Source organism: Myotis yumanensis, unplaced genomic scaffold (genome assembly GCF_028538775.1).
Source record: "Myotis yumanensis isolate MYYU_CA2020_CCGP unplaced genomic scaffold, mMyoYum1.0.hap1 SCAF_15, whole genome shotgun sequence".
Classification (NCBI taxonomy): domain Eukaryota; kingdom Metazoa; phylum Chordata; class Mammalia; order Chiroptera; family Vespertilionidae; genus Myotis; species Myotis yumanensis.
In genome coordinates this window covers 39,606,272-39,624,866 of record NW_027223766.1, presented here as the reverse complement: position 1 = coordinate 39,624,866, position 18,595 = coordinate 39,606,272, and the positions used below count along the sequence as shown (strand labels likewise).

General features: G+C 40.5%; 1 protein-coding gene and 1 pseudogene across 2 annotated transcripts in view; one reads left to right on the top strand and one right to left on the bottom strand.

The window, feature by feature from the left end:
- The window catches only part of LRP12 (LDL receptor related protein 12), a 51,764-nt gene that overhangs the window by 10,039 nt on the left and 23,130 nt on the right, over positions 1-18,595 (bottom strand). Inside the window, exons 2-3 of one of the 2 annotated variants that reach the window (XM_070392149.1) lie at positions 18,343-18,399; positions 1,858-1,993 (exon numbers count right to left, since the gene is read on the bottom strand). In XM_070392149.1, the coding sequence (XP_070248250.1) occupies positions 1,858-1,993; positions 18,343-18,399 (193 nt within the window). The remainder of the gene's footprint in view (positions 1-1,857; positions 1,994-18,342; positions 18,400-18,595) is intronic. The other variant, XM_070392150.1, reaches the window with a different exon arrangement.
- On the top strand, positions 16,356-16,788 carry LOC138993128 (large ribosomal subunit protein uL23 pseudogene; annotated as a pseudogene).

Genomic DNA, 18,595 nt, shown 5'->3' with positions numbered 1-18,595 from the left:
CTGTCTTTACTTATAAAGTATTTACCAAGCCCCTTGAACTCAGCAGGTTTCAAACTCTGATCTTTTGAACAATTTAAGATTTTACTTCACTATTCACAAGTGATACTTGATTATATATACGTACATGGAAAGTTTGGTATTACCATGACAATAATTTCAGTAAGAACTAGGACGAAAATCACTGTCTGATTCACTAGGTTGTGTACATCCATTCAGTAACTCCTTCCAGAATTTAGGGAATCTTCCTTTAGATATGGAGCTCACCTCTAATTTTATTCTGCATTTCAGTATTCTGCTTGTTTTTAGGGTGGCTTACTTGTGAAATCTCAAGGATCCAACACATGATCAGAACCAGATGGCAGTAATCCATGCAGCCTCCTCCGTGCTGGCAAGAACTTCCAAGTTTTACATAACTGATCTGGGAGGCTGCACATTTCATTTTGGGGCTGGATTTTTTAGGTTAAAAGACAAAAATCTCTGAAAATTCTAGTTTTATGTTGAAAAAGATCCAACACTTGGAACCCCTATGGTAAAAATGCTATTTCATACACACATTTATACTTGGTCATATTAAAGTAACAGAAAAACAGGCATACCGCTCAGATTCCAACCTGGGTATGTCTGCGGAAAGATAACCTCAATGGCACATCCCACCAATGCATGGAGAGAATCACACATCCCCAGGAGTGGAAGAGGTGGCCTGGGGCTGAGGGGGCCAAAGGAAAACAAGCCACGTGGTCCCTGTTTTACGGCTTCCACAGAACAGTGGGAACAGACCACAGTTGTGTGTCTCAAGAGAGAATGGTTCTCGAATTAATAAAAGGATATAGAAAAGAGGGGAAAAGATACACAAGTAGGCTCCATTTACAATCTCATTTTAATAAATGTTAAGTGGAGGGATTTAAGTCTATGATCTGCCAAGTTTCTTCTACTAGTAATTCTAAAATTCCATGCTTCTTACCTACAGAAATGAGATAGTGAAGGAATGTCGAAGGCCCTGTGTGCTGCTGCAGACACAATCTCTGTGGCAGGAATGGCATTTTTATTTGTGTGTCAGTGCCAACTACAGTTCTTTGTTTAGGCACACTAATTTTTTCCCCTCCCCTTCAGACAACCCTCTCTCCCACCCATCCCCAGAGCCTTGATATAATTTCCATAAGCAAGAAATATCTAGTTCCACTAAATATTTTCTCCTTAATATCTTATCCCCACAGTGTTTCTCTGCCATTTTAAATGTTTTTAAAATGAATCTTAATCTTTCTTATTTATATCGTATTTATTCTCAGAATCTTAAACTTCTAGCTATTTTCCCTAGGAATATCTTTTCAACTTTTTACTCTTAACCAATGTTCTTTTGTTTCAGAGTGAAAACTGAGGTTTGTTTTTCTAAACCCTACATTTATCCATTATCAGCTTGTTTCAAGTTTCGCACATGCATGTATACACACAGACATACCCTATTATTGTTTTACTCGTTAAGGTAGAGGACTCTACTAATGAGACCGCCGTTACGGGCTAGATCTCCGAGTGGATTAATGAGTTTTGTTTATTTGTCCCATGGCCAAAAATTACACTCTTGAACCTAATAAGCTATTTTGCAAATGTGTACCTTTTGTTAAAAAGTGGCCTAGAAAAGTATGAATGACTCAGTGCAAATCCATTACCACCAGTAGGAGTTCAAGTCCTCAGAGAAGGGAAAGGATGGACTATTGTTCTGACCCTTAAGATGATACTGATAACTATAATTTATTACATTTTCTGAAAATCATCTTTTTATATGTTGAGTATTGATACTTGGAAACGGAAATATTTTGTAATAAAACAGTGTATAATAATACAGAAAGATGCCAGAATTACCTTATAGTAATAATTTCCCCTGGGTTTGCCCTGATGAGCCAGCTACAGTTGATCTTGGCAGGATATTCAGAAGGCCAGCCCGGACTCGTGATTATACCACTTGGTGCTCGAATCTGTTCTGGAGTTTCTCCACAAGCTGGAAGATAGCCAAAGTGATCTTAGCTAATTATCATACTTTAAAACAAAACATTAAGTAAATCAGTGCTTATTTTTAAAAAACAAACACTTCACACATATACAGTAAAATATGGTATTAACTTTAAAAAGCTTTTATTATTCTAATGAGATATTTTACTTTCCTTTCTTTTAGTCAAATTATCTTCTCCTAATTAAGTACACATTTGGAGGAGGCATGGAGGTTTTCAAAGTGGATCTTTGCATAACAGTTTAAGAGTCAGAACTGCTAGCTTTAGTCATGGAGATCAATCAATTGCGTGCTCCACCCACCACCCACCCATCCATCTTTTTTCAAAACTCACCTTTTACCATTTATTTTCTTTATTATAAACTACCTAAAATTCAGTGTTTACTAAACTACTGTGTGTAGATCCTTAGGAGTACTACTTTGCTTTTTGGACACTTTAAATAAAGGACTATGATATAAATAGTCTTAGGAATAAAATAATTAAGGGAAAGCACATATAAACATAATAATAAGCTGGATTGTTAAAAAAGTTAGTGGATGATTGGATAAAGACAGCCAACATTATTTCAAAATTACTGCAAAGTAGTAAACTTATTCATAATACTTCCAATTGTATTACAGGGTCAAGAATAATTCCTAAATTATTTTAAAAATAAAGGCTTGAAATAGTCAGTGATTAAAATATCATTATGTGATTAGATATCTGAATATCATAGAAAAATATAGAATAAGTTCAAACTACTACTAACACTTTCCTGGATCATTCTCCTTGACTATATTGAGCTCCTACAGTAATACACTTAACATTTTACCTATTCATAACTCAGTTCATAATCTGACAATTTGTTCTCTTTCAATTTAAAAAATAGTGACTGGGCTACAAATATATATAATCAATGGTTAAGCCTTCAGTAAAATTTAATATGCTAGAACCTCTTAGTTGATATAATTTAGACAAATTAGATTATCTGATTTTTAAAGTAACAGATCAGAAGCAACAAATTAGAAGAGTAGTTGCCAGGGGTACACAGAGAGTCATCAGAAGTGATGGGTGCAATGTTCAGAAAAATAGAAAGTATGTGCTGAACTCAAAAACCACAAGCGCTCAGAGCCTGTTCAATACCACCTGTCTTCCCAAAGGTAAGAGAACACTCTCATCTACACTAATAAAAGAGAAAGATGCAAATTAACCATCACTCCGCTACACCCACAAGCCACGCCCACCAGCCAATCAGAGCGACTATGCAAATTAACCCAACTAAGATGGCGGTGGCCACAGAGCTGGAGTGAGCAGGAGGCTTGGGTTGCCCCCGGTAATGGAGGAAGCCAAGCTTCCCGTCTGCCCTGGCCAGTCCTGAGCTCTGCTCAAGGCTACAAAGTTTCAATTATAGAAGATAAATAAATCCCAGATACCTGCTTCCAGTGCCCTGGCCTCCGCTCAAGGAGGAGCTGGGAGCCTGGGTTGCCAGGGGCAACCCAGGTTTCCAGCCGGACCTGGGCTCCATTCAAGACTACAAAGTTTCAATTATAGAAGATAAATAAATCCCAGATACCTGCAAAAAAAGGAGAGGCTGGAAGCTTGGGTTGGCGGGGGGGGGGGGGGGGGGGGGTGCATGGCCAGCCTGAAAATGGCCATCAGCTCTTCACCCAGGCTGGCCAGGCACCCCAGCGGGACTCCCCTTGCCCCACGAAGGGGCTGTAGGCAGCCTGAAAACAGCCCTCAGCCCCTCACCCAGGCTGGCCACATCCCCATGGGGTGAGGGTCCCCACTGGGGGGCCAGCCTGCAAACAGCCCTCAGCCCCTCACCCAGGCTGGCCAGGCACCCCAGTGGGGACCCCTACCCTGAAGGGGGTATGGCTAGCCTAAAAACGGCCCTCAGCCCCTCACCCAGGCTGGCCAAGCACCCCAGGGGGACCCCTACCCTGATCCGGGACACCCTTCAGGGCAAACCAGCTGGCCCCACCCATGCACCAGGCCTCTATCCTATATAATAAAAGGGTAATATGCAAATTGACCCTAACTGCAGAATGACTGGGAATGACTGGTCACTATGACACACACTGACCACCAGGGGGCAGACACTCAATGCAGAAGCTGCCCCCTGGTGGTCAGTGCGCTCCCACAGAGGAAGCTCTACTCAGCCACAAGCCAGGCTGAAGGCTACCAGCACAGCGGTGGTGGCGGCAACCTCTCCTGCCTCCTCAGCAGCGCTAAGGATGCCCAACTGCAGCTTAGGCCTGCTCCCCGCTGGCAAGTGGACATCCCCCAAGGGCTCCTGGGCTGCCAGAGGGATGTCTGACTGCCAGCTTATGACCAATCCCCTGGGGAGCAGGCCTAATCCAACAGGTGGACATCCCCTGATGGGTCCCAGACTGTGAGAGGCCACAGGCCGGGCTGAGGGACCCCACTGAGTGCACAAATTTTTGTGCACTGGACCTCTAGTTATATCATAATTAGTCATACTTAGCTAAAGGAGTTGAGTGAATAAATGAATCATGCAAGTAAAGGGCCTGATACAACATGTGGGCTGAAATGTCATGCTTTTTTGGGTTCTGCTGTTAGTTTAAAATTTAGGTAACCCAATTTGCAGAAAGGCAAGTATCCCTGTAAAATTATAATTTGCAATAATGACCCTCTTTCTTTCTTTTTTTCCTCTCTCTCTCTCTTAATTACAGAGGTTATAATTTGTTCCATTTAAGCTAGAATGCTAGGAAGTATACTATAAAGTTTTTATCCACAAAGACCAAAATAAAGCAAGCTATACTGCTCAGTTTAGTAATCCTTATTTCTATAGAATAACCCACTCCCTGAAAGAAAACAACAACACATGCAATTAAGGTTTTAAAAGGTCATTTTACTGCAGAAAAAGTATTCATGCCTAACATGGGTCTATCCTGGAGTTAGGGTACATTGCCAAAGGGATCTTGTTTTCAATCACTTTCAGACAGAGAGATTCATAGCACAGAACAAAAGGACATATCAAGAACCTAGCACAGCCCTAACCAGTTTGGCTCAGCGGATAGAGCATCGGCCTGCGGACTCAAAGGTCCCAGGTTCGATTCGGTCAAGGGCATGTACCTTGGTTGCGGACACATCCCCAGTGGGGAGTGTGCAGGAGGCAGCTGATCAGTGTTTCTCTCTCATCGATGTTTCTAACTCTCTATCCCTCTCCCTTCCTCTCTGTAAAAAAAAAAAAGAATAAAAATATATTAAAAAAAAAAAAAAAAAGAACCTAGCACACATCTGATTGCCTACCCACAGTCAAAGCTTGCAAGGATCTTTGTTGTTAATTTCATTGATTAAAATTTCCCTTATAAAAATTTAATTTTAATATGACCCTTTAGAAAAAGACTAATTTTAAACAAATGTGATTCTATTTTAAGAGCTTATTAACAATGGAATGCTAGAGTTTTGCTTCTAACTATGCTCTAATGTAGCGAATTTCAACTTTTTTCATCTCAGGGCACACATAAACTACTTATTAAGATTCTGCAGCACACCAAAAGTACAACATTCTTCTGACAAAAAAAACAGGTATAACTTTGATTCATTCACACCAGACGGCGACTGGGTTGGCTATTGTCATCTTTTAATTTGACAATCTAAGGGAAGAGGTCAGTGCCTCTGATTAAATAGTCAGGTACTGCATGTTTTAAAAATTCTTGCAGCACCACGGCTGAAAATTGCTGCTCTAATGAGTTACCATCACAATAATTAATGAAAAGATATCCTAAGTCATTAAAAAGAGTTTTTTTTCTTTTTATCCCTTGCCAAAGCATTCTGGAATTATATATTAAAGAATTCTTAAGTTCATGAAGATACAAACAAGCATACAAATAAACAAGAAAAAATAATCATCACTCCTCCCCAAGAATGTAGAAAATTGCTCATATTCATTAAAAGATTCATCTACATTAAAGATAATAATTCTGGATTCAATTGTATTTAACTTAAAATCATAATACTGCACTGAGATAACAAATACTTATTAGTTGATTTAATAGCAATGAGATAGATACATCCAAACACTAGAGGAATAATTTATGACAGAGCAGCCAATTGTTAACTTTTAAATAAATGAATAGACTAGTTATAGGGGAAAACAAGAAAGAGTTTTATTAGGTTTTTATTTTATTAGGTTTTGTTTAAAAACTTTCCCCCCAAAATACCTGAGAAACCCATAGGTGGTGCTCTTATGCCAAAAATTAAAGAATTTATGTTCTGGTATGAATGCTCAAAAATACTGTTATGAATATTTTCACACAATTGCCCAAGGATAGTAGTAAGACCCATCTCCCATAAATAAGAATGGTTATCTTAAAATGTAGTATTTTACATTTCTAATTCAATAAGTACTTTAAAAACAAAACTATATCATAATGTTTTTCCCATACCTGGTTATTCATATAGATTTTGATATGTTAATTTTGCATATTGCAACATGACTGAATTTGGCATTTGGTTTCAGATCCAGCCAGTGGCTTTTTATCAACACATTTTTGCACGTACAATACATTGGGGGCACGTAGATATTCTCTAGTACAATCGTAACTTATTCCCTTCTCTACCTGAGAAAGAACAAATTCAAATGCGAAAATAGTAAGATTAACATTAGAACATTAAAAATATTTTTTCCTCCTTTTTGGGTTAATAGTTTGCACCAATATACAGGTAGATTTGGAATCAGAAAACCTAAATTTAGTGGCTTTGTCATAATGTAAACTACTAAATCTTTTTGGGTCTTGGTTTCCTCATGTATCAAAATAAGGAGTTGCTATTTGAATATCTCTAAGGTCTATTTCAGGCCTAAATCTTGCCCTCATTCCCGATCATACTGATATATTTCTCTATTTCTGCTAGCTCATCAGGAGGCACTGATACATTTTTCCTTATTTCCTCACTTTGCATTTTTTCTTTGACCCAATGAAACTGAACTCCAATGATTAACTCTATAATATAAAAGTCTTGCTAGCAGGCAAAGGCCATTGCTGACCTCACTGCCAAATCCATTGGACCCTCAGTCCTCATGGTACTTGATCTCGCTGGAGCACTTGACAATGATAATTTTTTCTTTGATACTTTGCTATCTTGACTTTGCTGACATCACCTCTGTTGGTTCTTCTCCTAACTCTTGACTGTGTTAGTTCTCTAGCACTAGATCTGCCTTCCTTAGTCAGTTCCTCATATGCTATTGTTCATGGTTCATTCCCAAGACTGCTCTTCTTATTTTCTAGGGAAGATCTCATTCATTCCTGTACTTATCGCTATACTTAGAGTTCATGGGTTTAAAATCTCCTACCCAGAGATTTTGCATAGTCAAAAGCCCACTGGACATTCCAACCTCAATTCAACATGATCAGAATTGGGTGTTTCTCTAATCCTTCTCTTTGTATCCTATATACAGCAGTCCCCTCTTAACTGGTTTCTCTTTCTATTGTTCAGCTATTCATGATCAACCAGGATCCATAGTTATTAAATGGGAAAATACAGAAATAAATAATTTATAAGTTTTAAATGTTGAGCTATTCTGAATAGCGTGATGAAATCTCATGCCACTCTGCTCCGTCCCATGTAGGTTATGAATCATCCCTTTGTCTCTGTTTATGCTATCCTCTTGCTAGACATTCAGTAGTTGTTTCTGTTACCAGATTGATTATTAGAAAGAGAAAGAGAAAGAGAGAAAGAGAGAGAGAGAGAGAGAGAGAAAGTAAGTCTCATAACTTTTATGACAGTATCCTATATAATAAAAGCCTAATATGCTAAGTGTCTGGTTGACCAGTCGGCCATTCAACCAATCAAAGCATAACATGCTAATGATATGCTAAGGCTGCTTAACCACTCACTATGATATGCACTGACCACCAGGGGGCAGACACTCTGACCAGTAGGTTAGCTTGCTGCTGGGGTCTGGGCCAATCGGGACTGAGCGAGATGGGCCGGATATGCCCTGGAGCCGTCCCATGGTCCCTCCCTGGCTGGCCAACCTCCCACGTCCCTCCCTGGCCCCAATCGTGCACCGGTGGGGTCCCTCGGCCTGGCCTGTGCCCTCTCGCAATCCGGGAACCCCTTGGGGGATGTCGGAGAGCCGGTTTCAGCCCAACGGCGGAACAACTGGTCACTACAATGTGCACTGACTACCAGGGGGCAGATGCTCAATGCAGGAGCTGCCCCTTGATGGTCAGTGCGCTCCCACAGGGGGAGTGCCACTCAGCCAGAAGCCCGGCTCACAGCTGGCAAACACAGCGGTGGTGCCGGGAGCCTCTCCTGCCTCCGCAGCAGCACTAAGGATGTCCAACTGACAGCTTAGGCATGTTCCTTACAGGGAGCAGGCCTAAGCCATCTGTCAGACATCTTCTGAGGGCTCCTGGATTGCAGGAGAGCACATGCCGCCAGGCTGAGTGACCTCCCACCCAAGTGCATGGATTTCATGCACTGGGCCTCTAGTATTGTTATAATTGTACTATTTTATTATTAGTTATTGTTGTTAATCTCTTACATGCCTAATTTATAAATTAAACTTTATCACAGTTACATATGTATAGATAAAACAGCATATATAGTGTTTAGTACCATCCACTGTTTCAGGCATTCACTAGGGGTCTTGGAATGTACCACCCACAAATAAGGGGGCCTACTGTATTCTTAATCTTTACTGACTTAGGCATCATTTAGTTAAATAGTCACTTCATCTAATTCAAATAAAAAGGCAATCTACTTTAAGAATACCACAGGCAAGCCCTGACCGGTTTGGCTCAGTGGATAGAGTATCAGCCTGCGGACTCAAGAGTCCCAGGTTCGATTCCAGTCAAGGGCATGTACCTTGGATGCAGGCACATCACCAGTAGGGGGTGTGCAGGAGGCACCTGATCGATGTTTTTCTCTCATCGATGTTTCTAACTTTCTATCCCTCTCCCTTCCTCTCTGTAAAAAATCAATAAAATATATTAAAAAAAAAAAAGAATACCACAGGCAATCTCAAAGATTTTCAAGCACAGGAAATAAAGTAAAGCCAGGCCCTACAATGTCTAAAACTCAAAATTTCAAAGTCAGAAATTGAGACTGCTTTCACCACTTCTTAGGCCTGTTTTATCTTTTACACATTTGCCCCAATCTTCCAATTGGCTTCCTCTTGAGTCCTCTATTTTTTCATTATTTCAGTTTCTTATAATAATTTTCTATTCCCAATTCATCATAACACTTTAGCTCAAGCACCTACCATCAACTGTAATTTCATTTTTCTTAGCTTATTACATTTAACATTATTAATTTATATTACACGTTTTTATATAAAAGATTTTTGGTGACTTGTTGCAGTCAATTTGCTAATACTTAAGACTCCACTGTCTCATTTGTAAATGGGGATTAAAACACTACCTACTGCATAGAATGCTACAAGGATTAACTATGGTTATTTTGGTAAAGGACTTAGCACACAGCTTGAATTACAGTAAACTGTCAATGAGTAACACCATCTAATATGCCAAATAGATTGGTCGGTTGGCAGTAACAGCAGGAGTGCGGTATTGAGACGGCCACGAAGGCTGTGTGGGAAAGAAGGCGAAGTGGGAAAGAACGCAGTGACTGTTCATCCAACATGTAACTGGGCACCACTCTGCTCTGGGGAGAATGAGAAATGATGCCATGATTTGCTGCTTATCTGACATGGGTAGAAGCCAGGGTAAGAATGGGGTTGAGACACATACAAAACCTTGCTTTAGAAAATGAATCTCTTCTGTTTCAAACCAAAGTGTTTACATGCTTCTGCTAGTTTTGTGAGAGTTCCACTATGGAACAAATCTCACCCTGTTCATAAATAAAGAGCAGCATTTACAGGCAATGGCGGCCCCTATCCTTTGGCCATCTTACTTTTCATAATATAGTGTTTTATAAATATTAACTCAGTTTTGGCTGATAAATACAAAAACAATTAAAAATATTGAGAATACTAATAAGGGTTTGATTTGATCCCAATAGAAATAAAGGTACTTTAAAATATCTCCAAAATAAAAAACAGGAAGCAAATGGCAGCTGTTGAATAGCCCGATGGAATGAGAACAAGAATGATCCTGAAGGCTACCAAGTAAATCACGCAGAATATTGAAAGATGAGCGGGCAAAAGTAAATAAATAATACAATTAATTAATAAATAATACAAAATAAATTTACATACTCACAACTGTAAATTTACTTTTGCCTACACTGTACTGTGCCTATTAAGCAATAAAAGGCACTTTGAGAAAAACCAGAATATGTAGTTAGGTGATTAGTATCAAAACCAGATACCTATTGTCTGACTGTTAATTTAGGAGCAGGGTAGTAGTTTGAAAACTTAAAGGCCGAGAATGGTGCACAGTATTAAAAATGAGATTTCTGTTGCAGGTTAGAAATTTATGGCACAGAGGTTCAAGGCCTGTGACTTAATGTGAGGCATGTGTAGTAAGATCTGTGGATCCCAAGTCGCTGCTGATGTTACAAAGTGTTAGGTACCTCCTTTTCTCATTTAATCTTAGTATTATTATCCCTACTTAACAGAGGAGGAAAAAAGTGGAGGCACCAAAATTAAGTAATTTTCCCAAGATCACAAAAAGGTAGTAAGTGTCACAACGGGACTGGGACCCAGGCAAAGGCTTCAGAGGCTGGACTCTTAACCACGAGGACACACAACCGCCTCCTAGGGAGCCCCTGTGACAGCTGGAACAGTATCTGGGGTGGAAGTACCTTGACTGGAATTCAGGAAAGATAAAAGTGGTCTATTTCAGAAAAAAGATCTACTGTTCCTATACTAACATGGAGAGAAAAGACATAAGCTACATAAGCCAGTCAGAGAAAGATAAGTATCACATGATGTCACTCGTATGTGGAATCTAATGAACCAAATAAACTAATGATCAAGAACAGACCCAGAGACATAGAAGTATAAACAGACTGTTGAACCTCAGAGGGAAGGCAGGGAAGGGTGGGGGGGAAGAGATCGACCAATGAACTTGTATGCATATATACATGACCCGTGGACACAGACAATGGGTGGTGAGAGTCTGGAGGCAGGAGTGGACTAGAAGAGGTTATTGGGGAGAAAAGGAGGGCCTATGTAATACTTTCAACAATAAAGATTAAAAAAATAACAGAGAAAGAGGGTATACTTAGACTTAAAAAAATCTTTATAAACATTTTCTAGAACCTACCTTTAATAAAACATGTACATATACACATTCGTTATATGTAAGATGATCAGAGCATTGGGTAGAACAGTAGCAATAGGGGATACAGTGAAGGCTGAGGGAGATATTTGAAAGGAAAGAGAGAAAAGAGAAAAGAGAAGGCTGAGTGACTGGAAGATGGTTAATGTTGTACAGAAAGAGTTTAGAAAGAAAGCATGTTGAGTCTGAAGTCTCTGGGCCACTGAGAACACTGGGCAAGTGATCAGTGAGGGTCAGAATCTGCAAGATGATAAAATACAAGAATATTTGTCAGACTGTCACACACGACATAGCTCAGCCCTGCAACCTCAACAGGAAACACAAGAGGCTCATGCTAGGAAGAAACCACTTCTGTCTGAAAGCCCTCCATGAGGCCTGACTGGGTTTGCTGCCCACACCTAGGGTCTTGATTTCTTTGACCCTTTGCTGTCCAGATTCCTCGAATAGGTTTTCTGATCACCCGGTACCTGAGCTGAGCTTGTCACTGAGGATGAACAGAGTTGGGAGGAGACAGACTGAACATGCCTACTTCCCTTAGAATTACTCCAAGTTTCATTCTCATTTTTTCAAGAAGCTATAAAACTGAACTTCTCCAGGAAATAATTACGAGCACTCTAATAGCAATATTTACTACTCTAAGATGGGAAAGATTTAAATGATCACCTAAAAGGTATAATTCAGCCCTACTTATGTGGCTCAGTTGTTGAGCATCAACCTACGAACCAGGAGGTCACGGTTGGATTCCCGGTCAGGGCACATGCCTGGGTTTCGGGCTTGATCCCCAGTAGGGGGCATGCAGGAGGCATCTGGTCAATGATTCTCTCTCATCATTGATGCTTCTGTCTCTCCCTCTCCCTTCCTCTCTGAGATCAATAAATATGTATGAAAAAACATGATCTCACTCATTTACGGATAATAAAGACCATTATAAACTGATGAACAAAAATAGATACAGAGGCAGAACAGCCTTGAACAGACTGTCAAACTACAGCTGGAAGGCTGGGGAGGGTTGGAGGGCGGGAGGTGGGGGTAAGAGATCAACCGAAGGACTTGTATGCATGCATATAAGCATAACCAATGGACATAAGACAATGGGGGGAAAGGGGAGGCCGGGGGATTGTCAAGGGGGTGGAAAAAAGGAGACATATGTAATACTCTTTGTAATACTTTAAGCAATAAAAAAAATAACCAAAGTAAAAAAAAAAAATAAAGAAAAATAAAAGGTACAAATCAGGGCAAGTATATAAACTTATATGAATCTATCACTCATACTTAGGATCCTCTCTCATTACTCTCGGATCCATTAGCAAAAACCACACATTTCTACTGCAAGCAGAAAATCCTATACCCCACTGCTTATAATTAAATGCAGATTTAATTATAATAAACTCTACATTAGCACAGTTACTTAAGAATAAATGCAGCAATATTTATTCCTATTATTTATTTCTATTATTCCAAGTAATGATTTTTTTAAGGGCCAAAATATTGCACTTGATCAAGGCAGGTATTTCCTTGGTTTCTTGAAGGTCACTAAAGAAATAACAATCAAGAACTCTATGGTAGTAAAATATTTTAAAAAGTCAGAGGCAAAAGTATGGAAAAATATAGAAGGGAAAATAGAAAAAAACCCATAGTTTTTCTAGTTCCAATAGGGTCACAGCATAATATGAATAAGATAGGAGAATATTCTTTTTTTTTTTTTTTTTTTTTTAAATATATTTTATTGATTTTTTACAGAGAGGAAGGGAGAGAGATAGAGAGTTAGAAACATCGATGAGAGAGGAACATCGACCAGCTGCCTCCTGCACATCTCCCACTGGGGATGTGCCCGCAACCCAGGTACATGCCCTTGACCGGAATCGAACCTGGGACCTTTCAGTCCGCAGGCCGACGCTCCATCCACTGAGCCAAACCGGTTTTGGCAGGAGAATATTCTTAATGGAACTATCTAACCGGTTTTACCCTAAATTTCCAAGGAGTAAGGATAAATTTGAATTTTGCTAGCAAAGCATAAGATAAGACGAACATGAAGATTCAACCTTTTATACCTTTTTTATAGGGCATAAAAGGACAATGTTTTTCACCTGAAAGGGCATAATAACTATTAATATGATACCTACATTTTCCAATTTTAAGCACTACAAAAGACTAAAATGCTAAGCAAGCTACTATTTCTATTTCTGGAATGGTAAAAATTATTAATTTTTGAAGTTTACTATGATTCTTGCTGGAAACATAGAAGAGGTGAGGCAGAAATCAGCACCTGAACAAAGACAGATGGCCTCAGGGCTCACAATTTTTTAAGCCACCTCTATCAGCTTTGACATAATTTTTAGTATATTCACATCTTCTTCCCAAAGTGTTCCAATCTTAGTGTCCTCCATCAGGAATAAACACTACTCAGAAATAAACACTACTCAGAATATGTTTAAGGGAGGAGCAAAGAACTATCATCTACTTTATGAATACTATATTTCTATTACTGCAGTTTAAGACCAAATCACCCCTAACTTCTATTGGGCTATTAGGCAACTAAAATCCAAAGTCCAGTTTGCTTACCTGCTAAGTGCCTGGTTTTTGCACAACAGTGTCACAGTACATCCAATTCAAATTCATGCCTTAACCAAATTGCCAGTAATTGAAATGCTACCGCACTCAATAAATATTCTTAAAGTGAGAAAGGATTATTCTCAAAGTTACAGAGTGGAAAAGAAAATGTTAAATATTTAAATACAGCTCGTTTTTTTATACCTCTGCTGGATCTGGCCCATTCACTCCAGCAGATGAACTTCACTTTGCCAGCTAAGCATCACACACTCTGTCACATTATGACCTGCTCTGTCTATGATCCCAGGACTCACATTTACTGTTATAATGTTGAGTTCACTTACTGTTTATTATAATAATACAATATAAAACTATAATGCATAACTTTGCTATCTACACTAATAAAAGAGAAACATGGTAATTGGCATACGACCGCTACCCTTCCGATTGGCTAATCAGCGTATCCTTATGCAAATTAACTGTCAGCCAAGATGGCGGCGAACGTGAGGCTTGCTTGCTCCCGTGACTGCAGGCTGCAACGTTCCCCGCCTGACTTGCCGGACTCTGAGCTGGCAGTTTGAAACATTCTAACAAATATAGCCGGCTGGGATCTCAGAGCTGAAGTTATACATTGTTTCGATTACAGAACGGCAAACAAACCAGCAGCGGAAGCCTCAGAGCTAGAGCCAGAGCTAAAGCTGGCCCAGAAGAAAAAAAAAAAAAGAAAAAAAGGAGTGGTTGGGAGCTTCAGTCAAAACCCCTAGCCTGAAAGCAGTCCTCAGCCCCTCACCCAGACTGGCCAGGCACCCCAGTGGGGACCCCCACCCTGAAGGGTGTGTGATCAGCTGCAAACAGCCATCATCCCCTCATCCAGGCTGGCCAGGCACCCCAGTGGGGACCCCCACCCTGATCCAGGACACCCTTCAGGGCAAACCAGCCAGCCCCCAGGCCTCTATCCTATATAGTAAAAGGGTAATATGCCTCCCAGCACAGGGATCAGCAGAGCCACGAGGCCTTCTGGCACCAGATCAGCATGACAGGGGGCAGCGCCCAAACCCCCTGATCGCCCTGCGGCTCTGTGTGTGACAGGGTGTGGCGTCCCAACCCCCTGATCGGCCCTGCTCTGTGTGTGACAGGGGGTGGTGCCTACCCCCCCCCCCCCCCACGGGCCCTGCTCTGTGTGTGACAGGGTATAGCCATAACCTCCCCATCGGCCCTGCCCTGAGTGTGACAGTGGTGGCGCCCCAACCCCCTGATTGGCCCTGCTCTGTGGGTGACAGGGGGTGGTGCCCTAACTCCCCTATCGGCCCTGCTCTGTGCGTGACAGGGGGGAGCTCCCCAACCCCCTGATGGGCCCTGCTCTGTGCGTGATGGGGGGGGGGGGGCAGTGCCCCAACTCCCTGATTGGCCCTGCTCTGTGAGTGACAGGGGGCAGTGCCCCAACCCCCTGATTGGCCCTGCTCTGTGAGTGACAGGGGGCAGTGCCCCAACCCCCTGATTGGCCCTGCTCTGTGAGTCACAGGGGGTGGCGCCGCAACCTCCCCATTGAACCTGCCTTGAGTGTGACGGGGGCGGTGCCCCAACCCCCCAATCAGCCCTACCCTGAGCGTGACTGAGGGTGGCATCGCAACCTCCCAATCCGCCCTGCTCTGTGCATGACAGGGGGCGGTGCCCCAACTCCCCAATCAGCCCTGCTCTGAGCCCGACCAGGGGCTGCACCTAGGGATTGGGCTTGCCCTCTGCCACTCAGGAGCAGGCCTAAGCCAGCAGGTCGTTATCTCCCGAGGGGTCCCAGACTGCGAGAGGGCACAGGCCGGGCTGAGGAACCCCCTCTTCCCCCCCGAGTGCACAAATTTTTGTGCACCGGGCCTCTAGTAAATATATAATTGCCCAATAAATATTTGATAATACACTAAATGTTATCTATAATAATGAACGCATACCATGCTAATTAGACTGGACAGCTGAACGACCTTCTGGACGTCCTTCTGGATGTCCTTCTGGACGACCTTCTGGATGAAGCCGGGGCTGTGAGGGCAGAGCCCCTTGCATGAATTTTGTGCATCGGGCCTCTAGTACTAATAATTATATAATACAGAAATATACTAAAACATACCGAATAAAACATAAGTAAGATTTAACACATTGTATGCGGGAAACGTATTTATACGTTTTATAAATACGTTTCCCGCATACAATGTGTTAATAACATAGTATATAATATTACATATAAAAGTATAATATATAAAATTTACAATACAACCATTACTTTTCTTTCTGAAACTTAAAGGGAGCACTCTACTCTAAAAGCTTAAGTGTCTCATAAATAAACTTTCTGAGGGCAGATAATGCCTTTACAATTAGTAGTATCCTAAACTAATGTGTGTGATCTTTTAAAAAATGTACTGTTTATATTCTCTACTCATTTTCTTCATTTAAAGGATAGTTCCTTGAGTTCATATGTTCTACTTCTATATTCTGAAATCCTAAAAACCTTCACAGATTCATTATCACTCAAAATACAATAAGCTTTCTTTCCCGTCTTCATTGAAACACGGACAAAAGACACTCTGTATGATATTGGTCAAAAGAACTGATGAGGAAGATGGCGCCAAAAGCTAAGAAAGCCTCTGCCCTGCCCAAAGCCGAAACCAAAGACAAAGCTTTGAAGGCAAAGAAAGCAGTGTTGAAAGGCGTCCATAGCCACACACAAAAGAAGATCCCCACGTCACCCACCTTCCCACCTTCGGACGGCCAAAGACACTGAGGCTCCGGAAGCAGCCTACATATCCTCGGGAGAGCACACCCAGGAGAAACAAGCTTGACCACTATGCCAACATCAAATGCCCCCTGACTACCGAGTCAGCCGTGGAGAAGATAGAAGACAGCAATACACCTGTGTGCATTGTGGATGTCAAGGCCAACAGGCACCAGATCAAACAGGCGGCCAAGAAGCTCTATGACATTGACGTGGCCAAGGTCAACACCCTGATCAGGCCTGGTGGGGAGAAGAAGGCATATGTTCGACTGGCTCCTGACTGTGATGCTTTCTTTTTCTTTTTTAATATATTTTTATTGATTTCGGGGGGGGGGGGGGGCAGGGAGGAGAGAGAGAAACATCAACGATGAGAGTCATTGATCAGGGTGTCCACTGTGGCCACATCATTGGTTGGCTGCCTCCTGCACAGCCCCGACTGGGGATCGAGCCCACAACCTGGGCATGTGCCCTGACCGGAAATCAAACTGACCTCCTGGTTCATAGGTTGATGCTCAACCACTGAGCCATGCTGGCTGGGCCAGTCTATGGTATTTTGTTATGGAAGCCCAAATGGACTAATAATAGTTCTCAATATTTTTAAAAGCATAAAAGGGATTCTGAAACCAAACCTTTTGAAAATCACTGAATTAGACAATAACCATTTGGTTGTGTGAATTAAAATGTTGGTAAACAAACTTCTTATTTCACAGGTACAACGTGGAAAAATAATCACAATTCTCATTAGCTATTTGAAATAGAAAGGGAAAAAGTTAAAGTCATCTTTAAAATAACCTTATTTTTACTTGATGTATATAATTATATACCATTTGATAGCACATGAAAATGGTGAAACAAACGAAAAGAATACAGGTTACTAAGGCACTTGCTTTGCTTTTCATCATCAGAAAACCAAGCTTGTTGATGTGTTTAGCTAGTGCTTACTAACTCTTAGAGTATTTGCTAAATCTATTAACTATCTGAATATAAAATCAGACATAAAAGAAGAAACTTTCAGCTTTGCTTCATATGAGAAAAAACAACCAAACAAATAACAAGATGACAGGAAGCAATCAGATTGATAAATATACCAAGTTCAATTTTTTAAACTACAAAATTTATAAAAACTATAGGGAAATAATAAAGTAACAGTGAGAAACTATTTTAATATATGCAAAATAAAAGATTTGGCTCTCCTAGTAATTGCAGTTGATAGCAAAAATGGTAACAAAACTGGAAGTCACTAAGAATGAAAATTTTAATAGTTATGGGCCTTTAAGAATTATTAAGTATAAAAGCTTAGATGAGTGGGAAGATGTATTTACGTCAATGAATTTCAGAATTTCATGGACACAAATATGTTGGAGTTGCTTTTTAATGGCATATAAATTGTGCCTTTTTAATGGCATATAAATTGTGCACTCAAATACAACAGTTTTATGTATAGTCGTAGTCTAATCTAAAAATCAAGCAAAGTGCTTCATTTCTAAGGCTTAATGCTACATTCAAAAGTACATTTTAATAAATTTCATTCCATATAACTTTGTATGTAAAGAAAATACTAATTCATTTTGAGCTAACTTCTCTTGGCTCAATGTTTTTATGAAAAATAATTATGCAGTCCATTTGGAAAAATATAATCAACCCATGGGCATGCAGATATCAATTTTATCTTATGAGAATTTCTCCGTGTTCCAGTTACTTCATTCCTATTACATGCTGCAAAAAGCAGTAATCATTTTTATAGCCAAATATCACTTCATAAGATACCAGGTGGCTTTCAATATTTACCACATAAGTCATGCATGAAATTTAAACATTACAAAAAATGACTTACCAGTTGACACTCCTGAAATATGCACATTTTCAGAATGTTCTGCAAGAGCACCATTTCCTAAAATTAAACATAATGGATAAACTAATTTCCAAGATAAAATGTATAAAAAATTTCCAGATTCTCCCTTTAAAAGAAAACAACTACATAGAGCTACGTGTAATATTCAGCAACTAAATTAAAGCCTCCGATATATTCTTCAAAACAATACAAAACCCAACAATTCAATGGTAGTAGGAAAAACACAGTATTTTTG